This window comes from Scyliorhinus torazame, chromosome 4 (genome assembly GCF_047496885.1).
Source record: "Scyliorhinus torazame isolate Kashiwa2021f chromosome 4, sScyTor2.1, whole genome shotgun sequence".
Lineage (NCBI taxonomy): Eukaryota > Metazoa > Chordata > Chondrichthyes > Carcharhiniformes > Scyliorhinidae > Scyliorhinus > Scyliorhinus torazame.
The window spans coordinates 109474139-109501307 of record NC_092710.1 but is presented as its reverse complement, the minus strand read 5'-3'; the positions used below and the strand labels follow the sequence as shown (position 1 = coordinate 109501307).

The 27169-nt window shown below is 45.9% G+C and overlaps 1 protein-coding gene across 1 annotated transcript; it reads left to right on the top strand.

Annotated features, from left to right (window-relative positions):
- On the top strand, positions 1-25998 carry selenol (selenoprotein L). The gene is made up of 9 exons (XM_072498464.1): positions 1-170; positions 975-1053; positions 1969-2022; positions 2734-2779; positions 4533-4657; positions 13556-13667; positions 19214-19336; positions 22984-23121; positions 24888-25998. Exons 1-6 carry the CDS (start codon positions 71-73, stop codon positions 13623-13625), a joined length of 474 nt encoding a protein of 157 aa, XP_072354565.1. The 5' UTR covers positions 1-70; the 3' UTR covers positions 13626-13667; positions 19214-19336; positions 22984-23121; positions 24888-25998.
- The last annotated feature ends 1171 nt before the right edge of the window (positions 25999-27169 follow it).

Sequence of the window (27169 nt, the reverse complement as noted above, 5' to 3'; positions counted from 1 at the left end):
GGTCACATTGAATGTTCCCCCTCCCTCCCCCCCAGTCCGTGCGGAAGTGCGGCCTCAGGCAGCGCCATCGATGGGCGGCCCGGGGGAACCGGAGCTGCTGAAGGCCCTGGGGGAGCTGTCGGGGGCCGGCAGGGAGATCCTGGTTGCGGCGAGGGCGGCCAGCAGCGGAGGTGCGGCTCCTGGCCGGTTAAAGGGGACAGACTGTCGCGGAGGGCGGGTTCAGCTACCGGGTGTGCTTCACCGCCACATTTACGGGACGCATGGCAGAGATGCGGTAACCTCAATCCCAAGTCCCTGCCCCTCCTCCTGGCTCAGGACCAAGCTCTCTTCTCCTTACAATGACCATCATAGAATCTAGAAATCCGGGAGGGAGAAAGGCCAGACTCAAGATCAAAAGGTGGAGAGCCCTGAGGTGCCAACCTCTACCCCCTCCCCCTCTATGGTACCAAGCGCTTTGTGGTACTGAAGAGAGGAGAATTGAAGTGCCCAAGTGGACCAGGGGCTGCGGGTTGGGCTGATGCCTACAGCAGTTATTCAATTTCTGCCAATTTCACTGAAGATTAAGCCTAGGGCATCACGGTGGCACAGTGGTTAGCACTGCTGCCTCACGGCACCAAGGTCCCAAGTTCGATTCTGGCTCTGGGTCACTGTGTGGAGTTTGCACCTTCTTCCCGTGTTTGTGTGGGTTTCGCCCCCACAACCCAAAGATGTGCAGGGTAGGTGGATTGGCCATGCTAAATTGCCCCTTAATTGGAAAAATTAATTGGGTACTCTAAATTTATTTTAAAAAGATTTACTTTACTGCTTCTAAGATTTTGGATCAACTTCATTGTAAATTCAGGGTAAATTTCCTTGCCTGTCTAGTTGTGCCATATACCAACTATGCATATTCCAAATCCCACTCAACCTATTTCCAATTTCCTACGTTGCCCTGAATTTAGCCAATTCCATGCCCCTTGTGCTTTCTCTTCCAGAGTTGTTGCAAGAGTTTGTTTCTCAGAAGATAGGTCAGCTGGCTGGAATGATTCACCTATATGTAAAATTTCTCAACAGGTAAATGGAAGCACTTCCTTTATATGTGTGGTGATTTTTATATACGCTCAGCAACATAAAGAAATAACTTGTATTTGCATGGTGCCTTGTGTGACTCCAGGATGCCCCAAAATGCTTAGCAGTCAATTACATACTATTGGAGTGTCGTCAGTGTTGTAATATAGGAAAAAGCAAGATTGGATGGTTGAAGGATAAATATTTGCCAGAATGCCAAGAAGAAATTCCCTGCTCTCCAAAATAGTGGCATGGGAATGAAAGCTGTGCCATCTGACAGTGCAGAGCTCCTGCTGTAGCAGTGTCAGCCTGAGGATTATATGCTGAAGCCCCTGTAAAGTTGCCATAGTCCCAGATGACCACGGGCTGCTTTCCCCTTTGAGGGGGAGAGCTGAATGGTGATTTAATCTGAGGATCATCACACTTCGAGCAAGATTGAGAAGGCAGGCCTTTAGTTGGTACAGGAATTGAACCCAAGCTGCTGGCCTTGCTCTGCATCACAATCCAGCTGTCTAGTCAAGTGAGCTAAACTGATCCCGCCCCCACCCAACCCCATAGAGGGACTTGAACCCATAACCTTCTGATTCCAAGGCAAGAGTGCTACCAGGACTGAGCTACAAACAATGTGCTATGATTGTCATGTCAAGCCATGTCTACATGTCAGTTACAAATAAAAATGTTGGAAATATTTGTAAGGTCTGGCAGCATCTGTGGAGAGAGAAAATAGAGTTAACGTTTCAAGTCAAACATGAGACATACTTCAGCATCACCATCATGCTGAATAATGTACAAAATGGAATCACGGGGAAACAATCAGGAGCAAGTTAAAAATCTTAACATTTAACAACAACAAAAATCAGACATCTGGATATTTTTCTTTTGAAGCTAATTGAAGGATGATTTTTTTCCCCCTCACTAAAGTTTGCACGTGCAGAAGAGAAGTGATGCCGAAGACTTGTGGAAGGCATTTTACCAGTGAGTATAGGGGAGATGTGGGTTTGAAATGTGCATTGCTTGTTTAACGAGTGAAGGCTATTCAGTTCTTCGAGCTTGTTCCGCCTTGCAATTAGATTACGGTTGATCTGTATCTCAACTCTATCTCAACTTTAGTTCCGTGACCTATTTCCAAATTTCTACTACCTTTCGTTTGAATGAGTGCTCCCTGACACCAACTCCTGAGCCTAGCTCTGATTTATTTTTTGCTTTTTTAAAAATTTAGAGTACTCAAGTTTTTTTTTCAATTAAGGGGCAATTTTAGTGTGGCCAATCCACCTACCCTGAACATCTTTGGGTTGTGGGGGCGAGACCCACGCAGACAGGGGGAGAATGTGCAAACTCCATACGGGCAGTGACCCGGGGCCGGGATTGAACCCGTGTCCTCAGCGTCGTGAGGCAGCAGTGCTAACCACTGTGTCACCATGCTGCCCTGCTTGGCTCTGATTTCAAGATTTATGTCCCCTTGCTCTGGTCCCTCCTACAAGAGGAAATAATGTCTCTCTATCTACCCTGTCACCATCTTTAATCATTTTAAACACCTTAATTAGGTCACTATTTAATCTTCCATACTCAAAAGGAATGCAAGTCATGCAGAGTGAAGGATGGGGGTGGAGGGTAAAGCTCCATTTATGTATCTTCAATATAATAATATATTGGGCACCAACTATATATTTATTTTATATATGACAGCTCTACTTCTGTTCAGGATGAGGTGGAAGATTTGATGCAGTTTGAGGTAATAGATTTCAAGCTATATATTGACCTATACATATACACACACACTGACTGTTGATGTAATCTTTGATGCATTGCCATCTCTTCTATTTAATCACCTCACCAGATTTATTTTGCAACATCATAGGCAATTTTTTCAAACCCATCAATTTGGAATTTCGTGGGATATGGTGAAATGCTGAATTTTGAACACCTCTATCAAATTTCTTCTGAACCTTCTCTTCTCCAAGGAACCAGTCCCAACTCCTCCAATCTTACCTGCGTAACTGAAGTTCCTCATCCCCGGAAATGTTTTTGTGATTTTTGTTTCTGCACCCTCTCGCACGCTTCACATTCTTCCTAAAAGCAATACGTAATACTCCAGTTCAGGCTAAACCAGTGTAACATAACTTCCTTGCTTTTGTGCTCCCTGCTGGTGATAAAACCGAGGTTGCCCTATACTTTATTAACTTCTCTATCAACCTGTCCCGCGACCTTCAATTATTTATACACCCAGGTCCCTTTGCTCCACTCCCTTTAGAATTGTGCCTGTTAATATGCCAGCCTGCCCCTTCCCTTCTTTTCCTATCTTTCCTGAACACCTTGTGCCCAAGAATATTTAATACCCAGTCCTGCCCTTCTTTGAGACAGGTCTTCGTTATGGTCATGGTCTCCATTGTAGCTTTAACATCCCAAATCCAACCTCTCCGTAACGACCATCACAACCTGTGGGTGACAAGTGAACCCAGTGTTGAGGAATTGGTCACATAGAAATCCAAGAAGAATGAAATAACTTGCATTTATATAGCCGTTTTCACATCCTCAGTACATCCTGAAGCACTCTGCAGTCACTGAAGTAATTTTGAAATGTAGTCACTGTTGTAACGCAGGTGGCTAATTCACACACAGTAAGTGAGTTCTTTTATTCCTAGCTTTTACATGGCCATCAAATTAGACTGTCTGGATGTGTCGATGTTTCCTCGATCATTTGTTCATTTTGGGATATTGGCATCATTGGCAAGACTGGCATTATTGCCATCCCAATTTATCCAGTACGTAGATGACGGTGCTCTTCTCCTTGAACTGCAGTCCCTGTGATGATAGAATGGCTAAGAAATCCCAGGAGTTTGATCCAGTGGCAATGAAGGGACGCAATATTTGTCCATGTTATTTCTTATAACCATTTCTTTTTTAAAATAAATTTAGAGTAGCCAATTATTTTTGTTTTCCAATTAAGGGGCAATTTAGTGTGGCCAATCCACCTAACCTGCACATCTTTGGGTTGTGGGGGCAAAACCCACGCAGACATGGGGAGAATGTGCAAACACTACACGGACAGTGATGCAGGGCCGGGATTCGAACCCGGATCCTCAGCGCCGCAGTCCCAGTGCTAACCACTGCACCACATGCTGCCCCTTCTAACCATTTCTTTTTTTTTTAAATTTAGAGTACCCAATTCATTTTTTCCAATTAAGGGGCAATTTAGCATGGCCAATCCACCTACCCTGCACATCTTTGGGTTGTGGGGGCGAAACCCACGCAAACACGGGGAGAATGTGCAAACTCCACACGGACAGTGACCCAGGGCCAGGATCGAATCTGGGACCTCACGGCGCTGATGCAGCAATGCTAACCACTGCACCACCGTGCTGCCCTTTATAACCATTTCTAACAAAATATTTGTGAGCTGGGCTTGGGGTGGGGGAATGCACTGATTTTCCATTCAGTAACACCTGTCACATTAACTGGTACCTATCATGTCTTTGTAATCTTAGTTGGAGTGGAACAGCTTCCTTAGTGATGTGGATGCCAGGTTAAAGGCCGACTGTTTCCAGGTCCAACTGAGTATGGGAATGCAAGTTCCTGGACACATGACATTCACTGATGTGCGAAGTGGAAAGTAAGTGCTTGTACTAACTCTGGGAACACCGTGGAAAAATATCCTTGGAAAATCATCTCCAGATACATTGCAAGAAATCTCACCAATTAACAACTTAATGATCCCTTTAATAATTCACCTGCTTTTGAAAGTCACATGTATAACATGTGCAGACATTTTATTCAGACGATGTTGCTCATACAATACAAGATGGGGAACTAAAGCCTGCACAAACACACTGCTGAGGTCACTACAGATCAGGTGATGATCCACCAGCAGGGATGTATTTTTAATAAATTTTGAGTATCCAATTCATATTTTTTCAATTAAGGGGCAATTTAGCTTGGCCAATCCACCTATCCTGCACATCTTTGGGTTGTGGGGGTGAGACCTACGCAGACACGGGGAGAATGTGCAAACTCCACACAGCCAGTGACCCGGGGCCGGGATTGAACACGGGTCCTCAGCGCCATGAGGCAGCAATGCTAACCACTGCGCCGCCCTTAGGATGTATTTCTTAAATACATAACATTTAAGGAGTCTAACATTGATGTGAATTGTGGCAGTGACAGAAAATTGCAGGTTTGAGTTCTGCTGTGACCGTTTGAATTTATTATTAAGGAGGTTATTGTGAGCGCTTAGAAAATCAAGATGCGTGGCAGCACGGCGTTGCTGTGGTTAGCACTGCTGCCTCACGGCGGCAAAGACCCGGGTTTGATCCTGGTCCCAGGTCCCTGTCCTTGTGGAGTTTGCCCATTCTCCCTGTGTCCGCGTGTGTCTCATCCCCACAACCCAAAAAGATGTGCAGGATAGGTGGATTGGCCATACTAAATTGCCCCCAATTGGAATTGTTTTTTCAAACAAAAGGTTTAATGACAGGAAAATAATGTTTTGCTAATGTGTTAGACTTCTTTGAGGAAGTAACAAGCAACATTAATAAAGGGGAACCTGTGGATGTGGTGTACTTCGAGTTCCAGAAGCATTTGACAAGAGCTCATGGTGTAGGGGGTAACATATTAACATGGATTGAAGATTGGTCAGCTAACAGGAAATGGAGAATGGGACATGTTAATGGTGGTAAGATGTAACGAATAGAGTGCCACTGGGATCAGTGCTGGGCCTCAACTATTTATAATCTATATTAAAAAAATTTTTTTTTAGAGTTTTTTTCCCCAATTAAGGGGCAATTTAGCAGTTCAATTCACCTACCAGGCACGTCTTTGGGTTGTGGGGGTGAGACTCACGCAGACATGGGAGGAATATGCAAACTCCACACAGACAGTGACCCCGGGGCCGGGAGCGAACCCGGGTCCTCAGCGCCGTGAGGCAGCAGTGCTAACCACTGCGCCATTGTGCCGCCCATTTATAATCTATAATAATGAATGACAGGACCAAATTTTTCTTTGCTAAATTTGATGATGAATCCATGATGGCTAGGAAAATAAGCTGTGACGAAGACATAAAGAGTCTGCCAAGGGATATAGATAAGTTAACTGAGAGGGCAAAAGATCTGGCAGATGGAGTATAATGTGGGAAAATGTGAACTTTCCACAATGGCAGGAGTAATGTAACTCGTTCAAGGGATGTGGGTGCTGCTGGCTAGGCCAGAATTTATTGCCCATCTGTAATTGCCCTTGAGAAGGAGGTTGTCAGCTGCCTTCCTGAACCGCTGCAGTCCAGATAGTGTGGGTACAGCCACAGTGCTGTTAGTTACAGGATTTGAACCCAGCTACAGTGAAGGACCAGCGATATATTTCCAAGTTAGGGTGGTGAGTGGCTTGGAGGGGAATTTTCAGGTGGTGGTGTTCCCAGGTATCTGCTGCCTTTGTCCTTCGAGGTAGTAGAGGTTGCAGGTTTTGAATGTTCTGTGAGTTGCTTGGTGAGTTGGTGCAGTGCACCTTGTATGTCGGTGGTGGAGAGCGTGAATGTTGAAGGTGGTGAATGGGGTGCCAATCAAGTGGACTGCTTTGTCCTGGATGGTTTCAAGCTTCTTGAGTGTTGTTGGAACTGTACTCATCCAGGCAAGTGGAGAATATTCCAACACAGTCCTGACTTGTGCCTTGTAGATGATGGCCAGACTTTGGGGAGTCAGTGAGTTACTCCCTGCAGATTTCCCAGCCTTTAACCTGCTCTTGTAGACATAGTATTTATATGGCTGGTCCAGTTCAGTTTTGGGTCAATGGTAACTCCCAGAATGTATTTAAATGGGGAAAGATTGTAGAACTCTGAGGCACAGAGGGATCTGGGTGTCCTGCTACATGAATCACTACAGGTTAATATGCAGCTACAGCAAATGATTGGGGAAGGCAAGGGAATGGAATATAAAAATCAGGATATTTTGCTGCAGTTATATTGGTGTGACCACATCTAGAGTACTGTGTACAGTTTCCTTATTTAAGAAAGGATATATTTGCATTAGGAGCAGTTCAGAGAAGGTTCACTTGACTGATTTCTAGAATTAAGAGGATATCCTATGTGGAAAGGTTGGGCCTATACCCATTAGAGTTTAGAAGAATGAAGGGGGATCTTATTGAAACATAGAAGATCCTGAGAGGACTTGACAGGGTGCATACTAAGAGGGACACAGTTTAAAAATAAGAGGTTTCCCCTTTAAAATAGAGATGAGGAGAATATTTTTCTCTCAGAGGGCCGAGACTCTCTGGAATTCTGTTCCCCAGAAAGCAGTGGAGACAGGATGAATTAATATTTTTAAGGCTGAGTTCTATAGTTCCTCAAGGGACTGAAATGGTAAGGTGGAGATAAGAAAATGGAATTTTAAAAAATATATTTTTTTAATTCTCCTTTTTCACATTTTATTCCAAAATTTACACCCACCAATAATAAACAATAATCAGTAACAAATATGTCAATCCCCATATCAATAACAACGATCCCATCCTCCCACCAAACCCCAAACATTAGCCCGCATGTTCCCACAAACAAATGGCGAAAAGGAATTAGGGATCACCCTTAGTCACCATCAACACACACCGCCCCCCCAACCCCCCTGGCACCCCTCCCCCCAATCCTGCCGCCCCCTCCCCCCCCAACCCTCCCACCGACCCCCCGCAACTAATGTTCGGTGTTATCCAGTTCTTGAAAGTGCATAATGAATAATGCCCATGAATTGTAGAACCCCTCCATCCTTCCCCTCAGTTCAAACTTAACCTTCTGAAGAGTCAAGAATTCCAACAGGTCCCCCCCCCGCCACGCCAGGGCACAGGATGGAGAGGTTGTTCTCCAACCTATCAGGATCCGCCTTCGGGCGATCAACGAGGCGAAGGCTACAACGTCTGCCTCCGCACCTGTTTCCAACCCTGGCTGGTCCGACACCCCGAATATGGCCTCCCGGGGGCCCGGGTCCAGTTTCACGTGCACCACTTTAGAAATTACCCTAAAAACCTCCTTCCAGTAATCCTCTAGCTTTGGACAGGACCAAAACATATGAACGTGGTTAGCGCGCGCCCCCCCCCCCCCCCTGCAACGTTCACACACATCTTCTACTCCTTCAAAGAATCGGCTCATCCTCGCCCTTCTAAGGTGTGCTCTATATATCACCTTCAGCTGTATTAGCCTGAACGTCGCGCACAAGGTGGAGGCATTCACACCAGAACCCCTCCTCCATATCCTCTCCCAACTCTTCCTCCCACTTTGCTTTGATCCCTTCCAGTGGTGCCTTCTCCTCTTCCAAAATAGCTCCGTAAACCGCTGACACTACCTCCTTCTCCAGTGCCCCTGTCGTCAGCACCTCCTCCAGCAATGTGGAGGCCGGCTCCACCAGGAAGCTCTGTATCTCCTTTCTGGCAAAATCTCGAACCTGCATGTATCTAAACACTTCCACCCGCTCCAGCCCATACTTCGCTTCCAGCTCCTTCAATCCTGCAAACTAACCCCTAAGAAACAAATCTAGAGTAGCCAATTATTTTTGTTTTCCAATTAAGGGGCAATTTAGTGTGGCCAATCCACCTAACCTGCACATCTTTGGGTTGTGGGGGCAAAACCCACGCAGACATGGGGAGAATGTGCAAACACCACACGGACAGTGATGCAGGGCCGGGATTCGAACCCGGATCCTCAGCGCCGCAGTCCCAGTGCTAACCACTGCACCACATGCTGCCCCTTCTAACCATTTCTTTTTAAAAAAAATTTTGAGTACCCAATTCATTTTTTCCAATTAAGGGGAAATTTAGTGTGGCCAATCCACCTACCCTGCACATCTTTGGGTTGTGGGGGCGAAACCCATGCAAACACGGGAGAATCTGAAAACTCCACATGCTCAGTGACCCAAAGCCTGAGACCTCGGCGCCGTGAGGCAGCATGCTAACCACTACGCCACCGTGCTGCCTGTCTTTTAGTGTCTTAATCCCCTTCTCCTCCCATTTCCGAAAATTTCCATCCCACTTCACTGGCTCAAATCTGTGGTTCCCCCAAATTGGCATTTCCCTTGACCCTGCCCCCAACCCGAAGTGTTGGCGAAACTGCCTCCAAATTCTCAATGAAGCTATTATTAACGGACTCCCTGAGTATTTCCCCGGGGCCATCGGGAGCGGCGCTGTTGCTAGTGCTTACAATCCCGACCCCCTGCACAAACTCTCCTCCATTCTGACCCACTGGGAATCAACCCCTCTGACCCAGCTCCGCACCTTCTCCACATTCGCCGCCCAGTAGTAATACATCAGGTTCGGAAGACCCAAACCCCCTGCCTGCCTTCCCCTCTGTAGCAGCGCCTTTCTAACTCTGGCCACCTTTCCTCCCCATATGAACGAAGTAATCCTTCCCTCAATCTCTCTGAAAAAAGCCTTTGGCAGGAAAATCGGCAGGCATTGAAAAATAAACAGAAATCGCGGCAACACGTGAAGAAAATGGAGTTGAAGCCACAATCAGATTAGCCATAATCTTATTGAGGAGCAGGCTAAAGGGGCCGAATGGCTCCTCCTAATTCATATGTTTTACCCGCACATCTCTCATCTAAAGAGATTACCTTTCTCACTTAAAGAGTTACATTCGTGCCACACAAGTGCCAAGCACTGACTATCTCCTACAAGAGAGGATCTAACCATTGCCCCATGACATTCAATGGTTTTACCATCGCTGAATCCCCCACAATCAACATCCTGGGAGTTACTATTGATCAGAAACTGAACTGGACTAACCATTTTAATACTGTGTCTACCAGGGCAGGTCAAAGGCTAGGAATCCTGCCACTGAGATGTCCAACTCACCTCCTGACCCCCCCCCCCTTCAAAGTCTGTCCACCATCTACAAGGCACAAGTCAGGAGTGTAATGGAATACTCTTCACTTGTCTGGATGAGTGCAGCTCCAACAACACTGAAGAAGCTTGATACCATCCAAGACAAACAAACAACAAAGAACAAAGAAATGTACAGCACAGGAACAGGCCCTTCGGTCCTCCAAGCCTGTGCCGACCATGCTGCCCGACTAAACTACAATCTTCTACACTTCCTGGGTCCGTATCCCTCTATTCCCATCCTATTCATGTATTTGTCAAGATGCCCCTTAAATGTCACTATCGTCCCTGCTTCCACCACCTCCTCCGGTAGCGAGTTCCAGGCACCCACTACCCTCTGTGTAAAAAAACTTGCCTCGTACATCTACTCTAAACCTTGCCCCTCTCACCTTAAACCTATGCCCCCTAGTAAGTGACCCCTCTACCCTGGGGAAAAGCCTCTGACTATCCACTCTGTCTATGCCCCTCATAATTTTGTAGACCTCTATCAGGTCTCCCCTCAACCTCCTTCGTTCCAGTGAGAACAAACCGAGTTTATTCAACCGCTCCTCATAGCTAATGCCCTCCATACCAGGCAACATTCTGGTAAATCTCTTCTGCACCCTCTCTAAAGCCTCCACATCCTTCTGGTAGTGTGGCGACCAGAATTGAACACTATTCTCCAAGTGTGGCCTAAGTGTGGTTCTATACAGCTGCAACATGACTTGCCAATTCTTATACTCAATGCCCCGGCCAATTAAGGCAAGCATGCCGTATGCCTTCTTGACTACCTTCTCCACCTGTGTTGCCCCTTTCAATGAACTGTGGACCTGTACTCCTAGATCTCTTTGACTTTCAATACTCTTGAAGGTTCTACCATTCACTGTATATTCCCTACCTGCATTAGACCTTCCAAAATGCATGACCTCACATTTGTCCGGATTAAACTCCATCTGCCATCTCTCCGCCCAAGTCTCCAAACAATCTAAATCCTGCTGTATCCTCTGACAGTCCTCATCGCTATCCGCAATTCCACCAGCCTTTGTGTCGTCTGCAAACTTACTAATCAGACCAGTTACATTTTCCTCTAAATCATTTATATATACTACAAAGAGCAAAGGTCCCAGCACTGATCCCTGTGGAACACCACTGGTCACAGCCCTCCAGTTCGAAAAGCATCCTTCCATTGCTACTCTCTGCCTTCTATGACATAGCCAGTTCTGTATCCACCTTGCCAGCTCACCCCTGATCCCGTGTGACTTCACCTTTTGTACTAGTCTACCATGAGGGACCTTGTCAAAGGCCTTACTGAAGTCCATATAGACAACATCCACTGCCCTACCTGCATCAATCATCTTAGTGACCTCCTCGAAAAACAAAGCAGCCCTCTTGATTTCTCCCCCTTCCACAACATTCAAACCCTCCACCACTGACGATCAGTGGCAGCCGTGTGTACCATCTACAAGATACACTGGAGTAACTCACCAAGGTTCCTCAGACAGCACATTCCAAACCCACAACCACACCATCTAGAAGGACAAGAGCAGCAGATACCTGAAAACCCCATCACCTGAAGGTTCCCCTCCAAGTCACATTACCCTGACTTGGAAATATATTGCCGCTCCTTCACTGTTGCTGGGGCAACATCCTGGAACTCCCTCCCTAACAGCACAGTGGGTGTACCTACACCTCAATGACTGCAGCGGTTCAAGAAGGCAACTCACCACCACCTTCTGAAGGGCAACTAGGGATGGGCAATAAATGCTGGCCTAACCAGTGATGCCCACATCCCGTAAATGAATGGAATAAAAATTCAAACCTTGATTACAAAGTATGAGAGCAATCAGGAATGAGACTAGGCATTTGCCCTTTTGAAGCCAATTTCTTTAGTACCCTTAACTCGCCATCAAAGCTCATCTGTCCAGTTTCCCAACTGTTTAAAAAGGGAGGTCTAGAGAAAACGGAATTATAGTCCAGTAAGCCTGACGTCTAGTGGGGAAAATTCTAGAATCCACTATCAAAGATTTTATAGCAGAGCGCTTAGAAAACAGTGGCAGGATCGGACAGAGCCAGCATGGATTTATGAAGGAGCAATCATGCTTGATACATCTACTGGAATTCTTCGAGGATGTAACTAGTAGAATTGATGAAGGGGAGCTAGTGGTAGATGTGGTGTATTTTGACTTTCAGAAGGCTTTTGACAAAGTTGCATAAAAGATTAGCGTGTAAAATTAAAGTGCATGGGATTGGATGTAGTGTATTGAGATGGATAGAAAACTGGTTGGCTGACAGGAAACAAAGAGTAGGAATTAACGGGTCTTTTTCAAATTGGCAGGCAGTGACTAGTGGGATACCGCAGGGATTGATGCTAGGACCCCAGCTATTCACAATATATATTAATGATTTAGATAGGGAACAAAATGGTATATCTCCAAATTTTCAGATGACACCAAGTTGGGTGGGAGGGTGAGCTGTGAGGAGGATGCAGAGATCCTTCAATGTGATTTGGACAAGTTGAGTGAATGGACAAATTAATGGCAGATGCAATATAATTTTGGAGAAATGCGAGGTTATCCACTTTGGTAGCAAAAACAAGAGGGCAGGCTATTATCTGAGTGGCCATAAATTAGGAGAGGGGAACGTGCAACAAGACCTGGGTGTCCTCGTACACCAGTCACTGAAGTTAAGCAGATGCAGCAGGCGGTAAAGGCAAATGATATGCTAGCCTTCATTGCGAGAGGTTTCGAGTACAGGAGCAGGGATGTCTTGCTGCAATTATACAGGGCCTTGGTGAGGCTACACCTAGAATATTGTGTGCAGTTTTGGTCTCCTAATCTGAGGAAGGATGTTCTAGCTATAGAGGGAGTGCAGCGAAGGATTACCAGACTGATTCCTGGGATGGCAGGAATGACATACGAGGAGAGATTGAATCGATTAGGATTGTATTCGCTGGAGTTCAGAAGAATAAAGGGGAATCTCTTCGAAACTTATATAATTCTAACCGGACTGGACAGGGTAGAGGCAGGAAGGATGTTCCCGATGATGGGTGTGTCCAGAACATGGGGGCACAGTCTGAGAATACGGGGTAGACCATTTAGGACAGAGATGAGAAGACATTTCTTTACCCAGAGAGTGGTCGGCCTGTGGAATTTGTTACCACAGGACGTAGTTGAGTCCAAAACATTGTATGGTTTCAAGAAGCAGTTAGATATAGCACTTTGGGCGAAGGGGTTCAAAGGATATGGGGGGAAATGGGATTAGGATATTGAGTTGGATGATCAGCTATGATCATAAATGAATGGCGGAGCAGGCTTGAAAGACCAAATGGCCTCCTTTTACTCCTACTATTTTAATGTTACTATGTCCCATTGAAATCCATCTCTTCATCATCCAACTCTCACACTAAAGTACGTAATTTCAGACCTTGACTCTCAAAGTAAAATCATCTCTTCATCCCCATCTCTCCATTAAGTTCCAGCTCTTCATTCCCCAACTTTCCCAGCAACTTCCATCTCTTCAGTTCTCTTTTGTTGGTCCATCTCTATAATCCCCCAATTGCCGTTGAAACCCAGTGCTTTTAGAATGGGAAGCTCTTTCTTATACAGTGAGGGCAGTAAGTTGGGGATCCATGTTTAACAGATGAAAGGGAGCATGATAAAGACCTGGCTTCTCATTTTGGTTTCCATTTTAGAGAGGTTCGACTCGAGGAGTTCCTCCATCAGGAGAAGCTGCTGCTGGTCTTGCTGAGGCATTTTGCCTGATTGCCGTGACGAGATCACCTGGCGCAGCTTCAGAAGAATCAGGTACAATCCTTGCCCCTTCAGCGTGTCCACATTTAAAGTGGGAAATTGTTTTAAATGAGGCGAATAATACACACCATTGTTAAGAGCGCTGGCTATTTTGGGCAGAGGTGAACAGTTCCGATGAAGAATCAGGTTGGACTCGAAAACACTGTTTTCTCTCCGCAGACACAGTTGGACCTGATGAGTTTTTCTAGCATTTTCTCTTTTTATTTTAGATTAAATATGAGCACCGAGTAATGTTCAGTTACCTCCTATACCTCATCCCCTCCAATTGGTGTTGGCCAATACTTAAGGCGTTTGGAGAAATTGTGGACACCGTGATTGTCAAATGCATGAACTGAGGCAGTATTCAAGCTCCAGTTTTATTCTTTAGAACAAGCTGCTAATAGAGGATTTCACCTACTCGACTGATATCTGAAAACCCACATTCATTTTCAACTTCGATGTTGAGAATTTAATGGGAGCACTTTGCAATTAAAACCGCTGTTTCCCCTCGTGGTTCCCTGCGACATGTGAATATTGTGCAACATATTTAATGTTCAGTCTTAATTAAGTGGCATAAGAAACAAAAGACACCGAATGATTCGCCTATGGAGCAGTGTACAGGGTTAGAAGCAAACATCAACTTGCATTTGTATAGCACCTTGGTATTATCCAAAATTTGGCACCGAGCCATATAAGGAAATAGGACAGGTGACCGAAGGCTTGGTCAAAGGGCTAGGTTTTATGGTGCGCCTTAAAGGGCAAGAAAGTGTTGGAAAGAGACACAAGGGTTTAAGGAGGGAATTCCAGCGCTTCAGGCCTGGCAGCTTAAGACACGACCACCAATGGTGAAGCAATTACAATCAGGGATTAAAGTTTAAAAAACAGAATGACTTGCATTTATAGAGCGTTTTTCATGATCACTGGGCATCTATCTCAAAGGCACTATACTGTGCAATTTGATGTGTAGTCACTGTTATAGGAAATGCAGCAGCTAGTCTGCGCTTGGCAAAATCCTACTGACAGCAGTAATGACCGGATCATCTTTCTTTTGTGATGTTGATTGAGCGATAATTATTAAAGACTGGGGAACAAATTCCTCTGCTTTTCTTTGAAATAATGCCATTGGATATTTTTCACATCCATCCGAAAGGCAGATGGGGGCCTCAGTTTGATGTTTCACCCAAAAGAACAGTACAATGCACTCTTAATACTGCACTGGAGCATCAGCCTTGATTTTTATGCTCAAGACCAGGAGTGGAACTTGAACCCAGAACCTTGTGATTCAGAGGCAAGTGTGCTACTCACTGAGCCATGGCTGTCCCATGTGAGGATGTGCAAGAGGTCCCAATTAGAGGACGCCTGGAAATCTGGAAGGAATTTGTGGGGCTGAGAGGGGTGAGGCAACGAAGGGATTTGAAAATAAGGATAGGGATTTTAATATTGAGGTGTTATAGGACTAGGGTCCCACAACAGGTGAGCGACCGATTTCCATCGCTCCACCATTGATGATCCTGCCTTTTTGCTGCCTAGGCCCTATGCCCACCTATACTTTACCACTCCTCCATCTTCCTTAAGAGCTATCTCATTAACCAAGCTTTTGGACACTTGTCCCGATATCTCCTTATTTGGCTCGGATGTTTGGCTGCGAACCAATGTTTTGCTAAGCTGCACAGATAACCGGTCCACATTGCTAAGTGCAGTAAACAGGCCACACACAACAAAGAACATTTAAAGACCATATTGTTGATAACACTCGCACGCTATGTAAATGCAAAAAAAGCAAAATATTGTGGACGCTGGAATCTGAAACAAGAACAGAGAGAATGCTAGAAAAACTCAGCAGGTCTGCCAGCATCCATAGGAGAGGGAACAGAGTTAACGTTTCAAGTCTGGAATGTCCGGTGGCTGCCAAGGAGTGAGTGGTTGCATATTTGGTGGCTCCTGCTAGAGACTGAATTGTTTGATACTTTCCACCTGATATAGGGGGTGTTTGCTGGCACAAAGTGCATGATCGGTGATCAACAGAAATTCTCCTCCGGTAGGGCCTGTTTATGGCTTATCAGACGAGGAGTACAATGATCAAGGGCCAGCAGTCTGGCCGGGAGGACTCTCGAAGTACGTCAGAGGGAAGGATGGCGTAGAGCTCTGGGGCATTTTTCCTGGCCCAGTGGTTTACTGAGCAATTGGTGAAATTTCTGAATGCCAAGTTCCAAAGGCAGAGGCAAGAGGACCTGTCGAAGGTGTCGGAGCCGATCAGGGCGGATGTGGAGAGAGTGGAGCTAAGGCTGGACGCGCAGAGTTTGGTGCTCCAGAAGATGGAAGAGTTGATGGTGAATCTTGAAGACTGACTGGCCTTGTTGGAAGCAGAGATGGTGCTCCTGGTGGAGGACCAGAAGCGGCAGAGGGAGTAGGTGGAGAACCAGGAGAATTGCTCTCAGAGGCAGAATCTGGATTGTGGGGCTGCCTGAAGGGATTGATGGAACACAGACCTCAAAGTACAAGCCTCCCCGAACAGGCGCCAGAATGTGGCGACTAGGGGCTTTTCACAGTAACTTCATTGAAGCCTACTTGTGACAGTAAGCGATTATTATCATTATTATTATTAAGTATGCATGAGTATGTTCGACGTTTGTGGGGGAGGGGGTCTTTGACCAACCTCCCAAAGTGGATCGGGCACACACGGCTTGGAGGTGGAGGCCGAAAGCAGGGGATCAGCCGAGGTGGTGCAGTTGCATCATTTTCTGAATAAAGAGAAGATTCTGAGGTGGGCGAAGGCGATGAGAGAATGTACCTGGGAAGGAAATATGGTGCGTATCTACCAGGACCTGGGTGCGGAGTTGGCCAAGTGGCGGGCTGGGTTCAATAGGGGCAGAGTGACCCTCTTCAAGAAAGGAGTGAAGTTCGGGGTGCTTTTTCCGACTTGCCTGTGGGTCACACACCAGAATCAGGAACTCTATTTTGATATGCCAGTGGAGGCAAGTAAATTTATGAGAGACCGTGGACTGGGGACTTGTTTGGACATTGAACTTTGGAGATGCCAGTACAGGGAATATGGATGTGTATGTTGGGCGGATTGTTGTATTTACTGTGTTTTGGGCATGGATTGGATAAGTGTGTTCTACTGCTTTCTGGGGAATTGCAGGTGGCAGAGGGGGACGGAGAGGTAGGCGATTGCCTCGAGTGGGGGCCACTAAGCCGGCAGGTAGACTACTTAATAGGAGTGAAGTGGGGGGGGGTCACTCCGTGCAGAGTGTGGGGAGGGGTGGGTGGGTTGGCTTTGTGTTTCTTTCTTTCTGGGGGTAGAGGGATGGGGTTGGGGGAGGAGGGAATGCTGACGTGGGCGGAGTTGGAAGGCGCAGTTGGATTTGGGGGGATGGCGGTGGACATCTTGGGGAGGCTCCAAGGGTGTGTGAGAGGTGGGCCTGGGGAAGCTGGTTAAAGAGAGGGTTATGCCTGATTGGGAAGGGGAGGGGGAGTCACCCAACCCGGTTGATTACAGGAATGTTCGGGGATTAAATGGTCCGATTAAGAGGTCTTGCGTTTTAGCACACTAAAGGAGTTTGAAGACGAATGTGGTTTTTTTCACGAGATGCATTTGAAGGTGAGGGGACCAGACGAGGTTGAGGAATGATTGGGGGAGACAGGTATTCCATTTGGGGTTGGAAATGAAGACGAGAGTGGTGTTGATCAATAAGAGGTTGCCGTTTGAGGCGGGGAGTATAGTGATAGAACCGGGCGAGGTAGATTTGTGATGGTGAGTGGGAGGTTGTGCCTGTGGTGTTGGTGAATGTGTATGCCCCAAATTGGAATGATGTAGAGTTTTTGAGGTGGGTCTTGGCATAGATGCCAGACTTTGATATGCACCGGCTGATTATGGGAGGGGGGTGGATTTTAATACGGTGCTAGACCACACATTGGACCGGTTGTGTTCTAGGTCCCTGAAGGTGTCAGCCATGGCAAAGGAGCTATTGGATTTTTGGAGCACATGGGAAGGGCAGACCTGTGGCGGTTTAAGAGGCCAAGGGAAAGGTAGTTTTCATAATTCAGGCACGTCCACTGGGTGTACTCCCGGATTGATTTTATTGTCCTGGACAAGGGACTGTTGGTGGGGATATTTGGATTGGAGTATTCGGCGATTGTGGTGCCTGACCATGCGTCGCATTGGGTGGAATTGGGGGTGGCAAAGAGGAGTCCCCAGCGGTTCAGAGTACTTTGGGTTGCACTGGAGAACAAGGCAGTGGTGTCCGATCTGCCCACTGCTTTTTGGCCTGGCGATTGAGCCCTAGGCAATTGCACTCTAGGGCTCGAGGGGGTGGAGGGGTATTGAGTGGGGACGGAGACCGAGTTTCTTTATATGTGGATGATCTCCTGCTGTATATTTCGGACCAGGTTGGGAGCTTTGATAGGATCATGGGAATTCTGGGGGTGATTGGTCTCCTTTCAGGGTACAAGCTCAACTTGTAGGGAAAAGTAAGATATTCCCAATTAATGCTCATGGCAGGGGAATAGTTTGGAAGGCTGCCGTTTCGGCTGGTAGGGGCAAGTTTTTGTTACATTGGGATACAAGTAGTGCAGAGTTGAGCCCAGCTGCATAAGTTGGATGAGGGAATGAGGGCAGACTTTAAGAGGTGGGTTTTGCTGCCGTTGTCATTGGCTGGTCGGGTCCATACGGTAAAGATGATGGTGTTGCCAAAGTTTTTGTTCCCGATCTTTAAGCCCAAATCCATTTTAGAAAGGTTAATGGGATGGTTTTGAGGTTCGTGTGCCGAACTATTATTGGGAAGCAAACATTACAAAAGTTAGGAAATGGGCGGTGGAGGAACGGTCGGTTTGGGGGTAGATGGAGGCGGCCTTGTGTAAAGGGACCCGTTTGAGAGCACTATTGCTGTCGCTTCTTCCGTTCTCGCCAGTCAGATACTCCACGAGCCTGGTGGTGGTATTAGCACTGAGGGTGTGGAACCAATGTCACCAGCACTTTGATATGGAAGGTATGTCCCTGTGGGCGCCGATTTGCGACAATCATAGGTTTGCCCCGGCGGGGTTGGACGCGAGATTCCGGGGGTGGCGACAGGTGGGGATAGAATACTTTTAGGGATTTATTTGTTAGAAAGACATTTACAGACCTGGAGGAACTGGAGGGGACATATCAGTTGCCGAAGGGGAATGGGTTCAGGTATCTGCAGGTTAGTGGGGAGGTTAGGCATAAGTGGAAGGAGGAGCTGGGTGGGGTGCTGGGGGCTGGAGTATGGAGTGAGGCTTTGCGGAGGGTTAATGCGTCCTCGTTGCATGCAAGGTTAAGTCTCATCCAGTTTTAAGTGGTATGCAGGGTCCACATGACGGCTAGGTGTGGGAGGTGTGCGGGAGGCTGGCGAAACATGTTCATATGTTTTGGGCCTGTGCAAGGTTGAGGGGGTTTTGGACGGGATTTGTCGATACAATGCGGAGTGCGGGGAGCCAGACCTGCTGAGTTTTTCCAGCATTCTCTGTTCTCGTTATATAAAGGTACACTGTTACTGAATGGGAAGCCCTGACACTTGTTGGTTTTGTTGTGTTTGGCACAGAGTCGTCTAGATGCAGTTCCGCTGAAGGTTCTGGTGATCTCGTTTGGCTGCCGTGAAGGGGCTGCCCAGTGGCTTCAGGAGACCAAGTGTACCTATGACATGTTGTTGGATCCCAATCGCCAGGTGCTTCACATTTTAAGTGCTTTCAGAGATTTGCAAAGTAAAGATTGCGATCCCTATGGTGATAGGATAGAATCATACTGCATTCAAGGAGGCCTTTCGGTCCATTGTACTGATACTGGCTCTTTGGTTTGATTTATTGTCATGTGTACCGAGGTACAGTGGAAAGTATTGTTCTGGGTATAGTCCACTCTCCCTGCTCTTTCCCATAGCCCTGACAAATTCTGTACCCTTTTGAAAGTTATTATCGAGTCAGCTTCAAACACCCTTTCAGACGGTGTATTTCGGATCCGGTTCTTTTGCCAATGATCTTACATCTGTGTCGTCTGGTTTCTGATTCCCTGCCGGTGGAAACAGTTTCTGACCTATCAACACTATCAAATCCCCTCCATTAACTCTCCTCACAACCTACTATGCTCTAAGGAGAACAATCTCCTGTCTCTCCACGGAACTGGCGAATACCTTAACAATCTGTTAGTGATGAGCTCTGTTTGTTCCTCTCTCAATTGAAATCTCTATGTACTTTGACCCTGTGTTAACTTTGTGTTTAGTACTAATCAAATCGAAGTATGTTTTTGAGATAATTTTCTCAAGGATACACGCTGTTTGAAACAGTCCCCTTGTGGGTGGCACAGTGATTAGCACTGCTCTCTCACAACGCCAGGGACCTGGGTACAATTCCGGCCTTGGGTCATTGTCTGTGTGGAGTTTGCACATTCTCCCTGCGTGTGTATGGGTTTCCTCCGGGTGCTCCGGTTTCTTCCCACAGTCCAAAGATGTGGTTAGGTGGATTGGCCATGCTAAAATTGGCCCTTAGTATCCAGGACATGCAGGTCAGGGTTCTGGGGTGGGTTTTGGAATGGACCTAAATAGAGTGCTCTTTTGGAGGATCGGTGCAGACTTGATGGGCTGAATGGGCTCCTGCTGCACTGTAGGGATTCTGTGATTTCTGTGAAATGAGGCTGGAAGTTTGCAGAAGTTCTGTTTCCCCCTCGGGGACTCTCATCTCTTTCCCTGGATTTAATACTTTACCTTTCCACTCTGTATGCTGCCTGTTTTGCAGATTTTCATCTCATCACTCCTCTTGTTTTACATTTCTATTTCTCTTCCCTGTCTATGTCTACTTCCCTTTCACTCTCCTCTACTGAGCTGTGAGAAAGAGGAAACTCTTTAGATCAGGTTTGCTTCGGGGCAGCACTGTGGCACAGTGGTTAGCACTGCTGCCTCATGACGCCGGGGTCCCAGGTTCGATCCCGGCTCTGTGTCACTATCTGTGTGGAGTTTGCACATTCTCTCCGTGTTTGCGTGGGTTTCGCTCCCACAACCCAATAGATTTGCAAGGTAGGTGGATTGGTCACGCTAAATTTCCCCTTAATGAGAAAAAACAAAATAGTTGTTATCTGGAATTCCCTGCCTCAAAGAGCGGTGGAAGCAGATTCAGTTGCAACTTTCAAAAGGGAGTTGCAGAGCTATGGTGAGTGAGCAGGGGAGTGGGACTAACTGGATAGAGACTCAGGTCCTCCAGCTTCCTTCTGTGCTGCACGATTCTATCAGGATAGGAACTACGGAACTCTGCCTTCCAACACTCCTTACTAGGTGCTGTGTTTAAGGATTGGAAGAAAGAGCTGTGGTTTCTGATTTTTATTCCGCCAGATAGTGAAGAATATAACAGCAACAATTTCTATTTATATAACATCTTCAATGTAATCCCAAAGTGTTTCAGTTAGTGAACAAAAGTTTTTGAACAAAATTTCACACCGAGAACATAATATTAAGACAGTGAGAGAAGGTTTGGTTTTAAGTAGGTTGGAATTACCTTCTTAAAACAGGAGAGAGACAGAGTGGTTTAGGGAGGCAATTCCAGATCCAAGGACCTAAATGGCTGAAGGCACAGCTGCCAGTGGTGGAGTGTTAAGATCCACGCGGTCGGATATTAAATGCGAGGGTATCCCAAAACCCAGAAAGGTAACTTTAAAAAAAAAAAAAAATCGAGTACCCAATTAATTTTTTCCAATTAAGGGGCAATTTAGCGTGACCAATCCACCTAACCTGCACATCTTTGGGTTGTGGGGGCGAAACCCACGCAAACACGGGGAGAATGTGCAAACTCCACACGGACAGTGACCCAGACCCGGGATCGAACCTGGGACCTCGGTGCCGTGAGGCAGCAATGCTAACCACTGCGCCACCGTGCTTCCCTCCAGAAAGGTAACTTGGAACACCGGTTCATAGTGTGAACGTGAGGAACGTTGTAGAACCCAGTGAGGAACAGTCCAGTCGTTGTGTGAACAATTAGTAAAGAATATTTAACTTAAAAGAAAGACAAAACATATACAACAAGAAGGGCTATAATACACTGTGACACCTTGGCAGACTAATGACAATACACACAGAATTTTAAATGATGTTATCCCTTGATCACTAACTACCTACATTTACCTGAACCCTGAGACAACCCTTTTCTGAAACAATTTTAAGTAATTATAAAAAAAAAAAAAAATTTAGAACACCAATTTGTTTTTTCCAATCCACCTATATATTTATTATTATTATTATTATTAACCTGCACATCTTTGGGTTGTGGGGGTGAAATCCATGCAGACACGGGGAGAATGTGCAAACTCCACACGGACAGTGACCCAGGGCCGGGATTCGAACCGGGCCCTCAGCGCCGTAGTCCCAGTGCTAACCACTGCACCACGTGCTGCCTTAATTTTAAGTAATTTTCTGAGCTAAATCCATTAAGTAACTAACAGAACTAGGTTAAGGTAGCCATGTCTGGGAAATAGTCTTCAGATTCAGCAAAGATGAAAAATGGCTGCTTTCATGAGACTATGATGCAGTTCCTGTTAGCTGTCTTTGTCCTGTCTTGAGTTAGTGTCTCTCTCTCTCTCTAGTTAGGGTTCTACAGTTATACTGTTTATTTCCCTTTGTATTATAAACCATGTGGAGTTGGCTTTTGACAGTTACATGTCCATTTCCTTATCTTTCCACTTTGAAGTTACCACCTCTGTAGCCCCATTGTTTTCTCCAGTCACTTTTGTAAAATACTTGTTTTCCATTGATAGACCACCTCGCTTCACATCATCGCTCCAGACGTTTGCCTCTAATCAACTCCGTTTTACTTTGTGTTTTATTTTATCTTAATTTTCCCCCTTAAGAGAAGTGATGAAAATCGAGGATGCCCAAGGCAAAAGGTGGAGGAGCACAGATATTCCGGGGGGGGGGGGGGACGTTCCAGGTATACGGAGAGGGCAGGACCATGGAGGGATTTGAAAAATAAATGTTGAAGCATTGATAGACTGTGAGCCGGCGGGCGGCACAGTGGCGCAGCGGTTAGCACTGCTGCCTACGGCGCTGAGGACCCAGGTTTGATCCCAGCCATGGATCACTGTCTGTGTGGAGTTTGCACATTCTCCCCATGTCTGCGTGGGTTTCACCCCCACAACCCAAAGATGTGCAGGGTAGGTGCTTTGGCCACGCTAAAATGCCCCTTAATTGGAACAAAAATAATCGGGTACTCTAAATTTATTTTTTTAAAAGATAGACTGTGGGCCAAGGTAAGTCAGCAAGGATGGGGATCAAACGTCTACACCATTGTGCCCTGCAGGGTTTTAGTAACACTTGAATCTCACCTGTCTCTTTTGCAGTTGTACCATGCATTTGGTTTGGGAGCATCCATTGAAAAGGTCTGGGAAGTCAGTGTACTTTCCTATTATGCTGAGCAAATAATCAGCAATCGTTCCATACCAAAGAAAATGGAAAACATTCAGGATGATCCTCACCAGGTCAGTTAAGTGTCACCTCTTGAACAATCAAGTAAAGGTTATAATAGATGTCTGCCTCATTTACCTCAATATTGGGCACCTCCAACATCTGAACAGGCATTTGCAGAATGACATCACAGACTCTAGCCTTTTGCCAAAATGTTGCTGTCTGTTTTTCCTTCCCTTGCTGTTCCACTGTTCCATGTGGTCAACTATATTCAAAAATTGGATATTGAATGAGGAGAACATGCAAATTGCCGGGAGCTATAAATGTAAGTGTCAGCCTTGGCCTCAATTGGTAGCACACTCGCCAGTGTCAGAAGGTTGTTGGTTCAAATCCCACTCCAGACACTTGAACACAAAATCAACATTGACAAATCCAGAGCAGTACTGAGTGGGTGCTGCATTGTCGGAGGTGCCATCCTTTTGATACGATGTTCAGCTGAGGCCCAGTCTGCCCTCTCAGATGAAAAGATCCTGTGACAGTATTTGAAATTCAAGTGCGTCGTCTTCTCACCAGTGCTCTGACCTATATGTACCCCCATAGCCAACATCATTAAAAGAGATCAATCATCTGGTGACTATCATAGTGCTGTTTGTGGGATGGGCTGTGTGCAAATTAACTGTAGCATTTCCTGCATTGCAATGGGTGGGTACACTTCAAAAATGACTTAGTTGGTTACAAAGGGCTTTACTATGCCCTAAGGTTGTGAAAGGTACTATCTAAATGCAAGTTTCCTTTTAACATTAAAAAACATTTCACTTACTTTAAAAAATGTTCCATTATCCAATAAATGTCCATATTACCTAACATAACAGCGCAATTTCAGTGCAATTTTATCTCTTTGGTCTTTTAACTGAATTTCTGACTATGTACAAGAATTATATGCAGCTAAGGTTTAGAGGGATATAGATTATGGAGTTTCAAAATTCTGAGAGGGTTTTTATAGAGTAAATAAGGAGAAGCTGCTCCCATAAACAGAAATGTTGGCAACCAGATTTACGATCATCTAACTAGACGTCAAAAGTATTCATGGCCCATAAGGTGCTTCGGGACGTCTTGAGGTTATGAAAGCTGTTAAAATTGTAGATGTGGCTATTGTTTACCACTTTTGACCATCAGCAGACATCTTAAATGCTTTACAGTCAATTAAGTATCTTTGAAGCGTAGAGACTGTTGTAATGTAGGAAACTCAGCAGCCAATTTGTGTATTGCAAGCTCCCACAAACCTCAAATTGATGAAGCCCAGATAGATGAGGCGGCACAGTGGTTAGCACTGTTGCCTCACAGCGTCAGGGGCCTGGGTTCCATCCCCGGCTTGTGTCACATGTGGAGTTTGCATGTCTCCCCGTGTCTGCGTGGGTTTCCTCCGGGTGTTCCGGTTTCCTCCCACAAGACGGGCTTGTATGTTCTTCTGTGATGTTGAGTGAGGATAAATATTGTCCAGGGCAATGGGGCAAAACTCTCCTGCTCTTCTTCGAATAATGCTTGGGATCTTTTCCATCCATCTCAGCAGGTAGATGGGTGGGAAGAGGGGAACCTCGGTTTTGGCACCTCTGACGATGCAGCACTATGGAAATCTTTTCTGAAATAAATTGAGAAATGCAGGCAGCATCAATGGAAAGAAAAAAACAGGACGATGACCTTCCATCAGAACTTCCATTCTGACCTGTGCTTGCTTCTGTATGAGGCTGACAGGAAGGGCTTCACTTCACTAAGTCTCTCCCAAGCTGCTCGTAAACCAGGTACGATGGGGGTTTCATTATTTATTTTTCTTCCCCTACAGCTTGGTGGTGACTTTGGCTTGGATCAGCAGGGGACCGTGATCTTCTTCCATCCCAGCAGCAACCCTACTGACAGGGCTGATGTACCAGAAATACTGCTCGCCATGCAGTAACACTGCTCTCGTGCAACTGCAAGAAAATCTTTATTTGGAGAGAGAGGTTTCATGAGGAATGACTAATTCTACGTTCCTGCTCTTTGCGAAACTAATTCACCCAAGAAGTCAAAATGACTGACAAATAGTTAGCGGTAGGTTGACTGACTTAAAGCAGCAAGGGTTGTATGTTCTTCAGTGGTTCTTCTTTGGCAGTAAATGGGTGGCGGGGTGGGTAGGGGGAGGTAGTTGAGGCTTCACATACCCAGGAGAAGATCGTGGACAGAACGTGATCTGAGTTCCACACAATTGCACTGGGGGGAGGGGGCTGATTTATGGCAGAATTTCTTCACCACGCTGGGAGGAATATCGACCTGGGTGGGGAAGGGTTGAGATTCACCCGTTTGCCATGATCTGCCATCTCTTTAAACAGATCGCTAGGAAGAATCATAGGGGGTCAGGGGTGCGGGAGAGGGAGGGAGACCGTCTGATTTTCACTTTAGCTTTACCCCCGCCCCTCCCCAGCAGGGGACTTAGTTAAAACTGAACGCATCTGAATCCGGGAAGGGCAGGTTAAACCTTCGGTGGAATTGACTTGGGAAGTTTAACTGCTTCCTCTTTGTTCATTGTTCCTTGAAAAATGAAAAAATGTGTTTTTGGTATGAATGTAGGATATGGTGCACATCCCCTAGCTGCTGCTGTTACAAGGGAGTCAAATCCTTGCCCGTTTTGTGTGTATGAAGGTAGTGCTATCACTCAGGGTGCCTGAACGGTACTGCCTGATGTCATTGCAAAACAGGCAAGCACATATCCTTAAAACATGAACTGTCAACTTTGAATTGTACTGTCTGTGAATGATAACCCGGCATTGTAACAATATGCTATGAATAAAAGTTGAATGCAAACTGACTTTGTGTGGACAGTGGATTCACAATGCTGCGGAAAGCCAAAAGTTGTATTTTCTGTAATGGTCCCACAAAATTTTGAAGTTAATCAATAAATACTTGTTCATAAAGTGAAAGCCGTTCTCTTTGTCTGTGTGAGGTTTGTTCCATACTCCTTGCAACTTGTGAAAAGGTTAGTCTCTCTCTCTCTCGGCTCTTTGGCATAAAGCTCTGTCAGTTCACTGGATTGCAACACTGCTATTTTGGCACCAATAGTTTAAATCACGAGGATTACATCTATCAGAGATTGCCACTTATGAATCTGAATCTAAGGGCCATAAATAAAAGATGGTCACTAATAAATCCAATATGGAATTCAGAAGAAACTTCTCTAACCTGAGAGATGAGAATATGGATCTCGAAGAGTCAAGGATAGATGCATTCGAGGGGAAGCTAGGTGTGCACATGAGGGAGAAAGGAGAAGTAGAATACGTTGCCACAATGAGATGAAAGGGGTGGAACAGGCTTGTGTGAAGCATAAACACCAGTTTATTGATCGGTTGGGCCTATTTCTGTAATAATAATCTTTAATTGTCACAAGTAGGCTTACATTAACACTGCAATGAAGTTACTGTGAAAATCCCCCAGTCGCCACACTATGACGCCTGTTGGGTACACAGAGGGAGAATTCAGAATGTCCAAATTACCTAACAGCACGTCTTTCGGGATTTATGGGAGGAAATCCATGGACACGGGGAGAACGTGCAGACTCCACACAGACAGTGACCCAAGCTGGGACTTGAACCTGGGACCCTGGTGCGGTGAAGCAACAGTGCTAACCACTGTGCTACCGTGCTGCTCAATGTGAAGCTAAGGCAGTCAGATAAGCTTATGATACGGATCAGCCATATTCACATTAAATGGCAGAACAGGCTTATAGGGCTGAATGGCCTTCTGGTCTATATGTAACTTCAAAGTGTGTGTGTATATAGGGGCGGGGGGGTTGTTAACTGAAGAATGAATATGCTGTAAGGAGCACGCAGTCAAGTTAGTAGATTGAGCACAGAGATGTCAGATTTGAATTAAACAGCAACCTGTGGTGACACATTTGGGAGGAAGACAGAGAAATATCCACCACAAGTACTAACTTCATAAGGAGCCAAGAGATTTAGTATTTCTGAGGTACAGATACCTATGTGGAAGGACAAGTTGAGAAAATTATAACAGAAGCCCAGGATATCTCATTCTTAGAAATAGAGGCACCAATTATAATAAAAGGTATTGATTAAATCACAAGAACTATTTGTG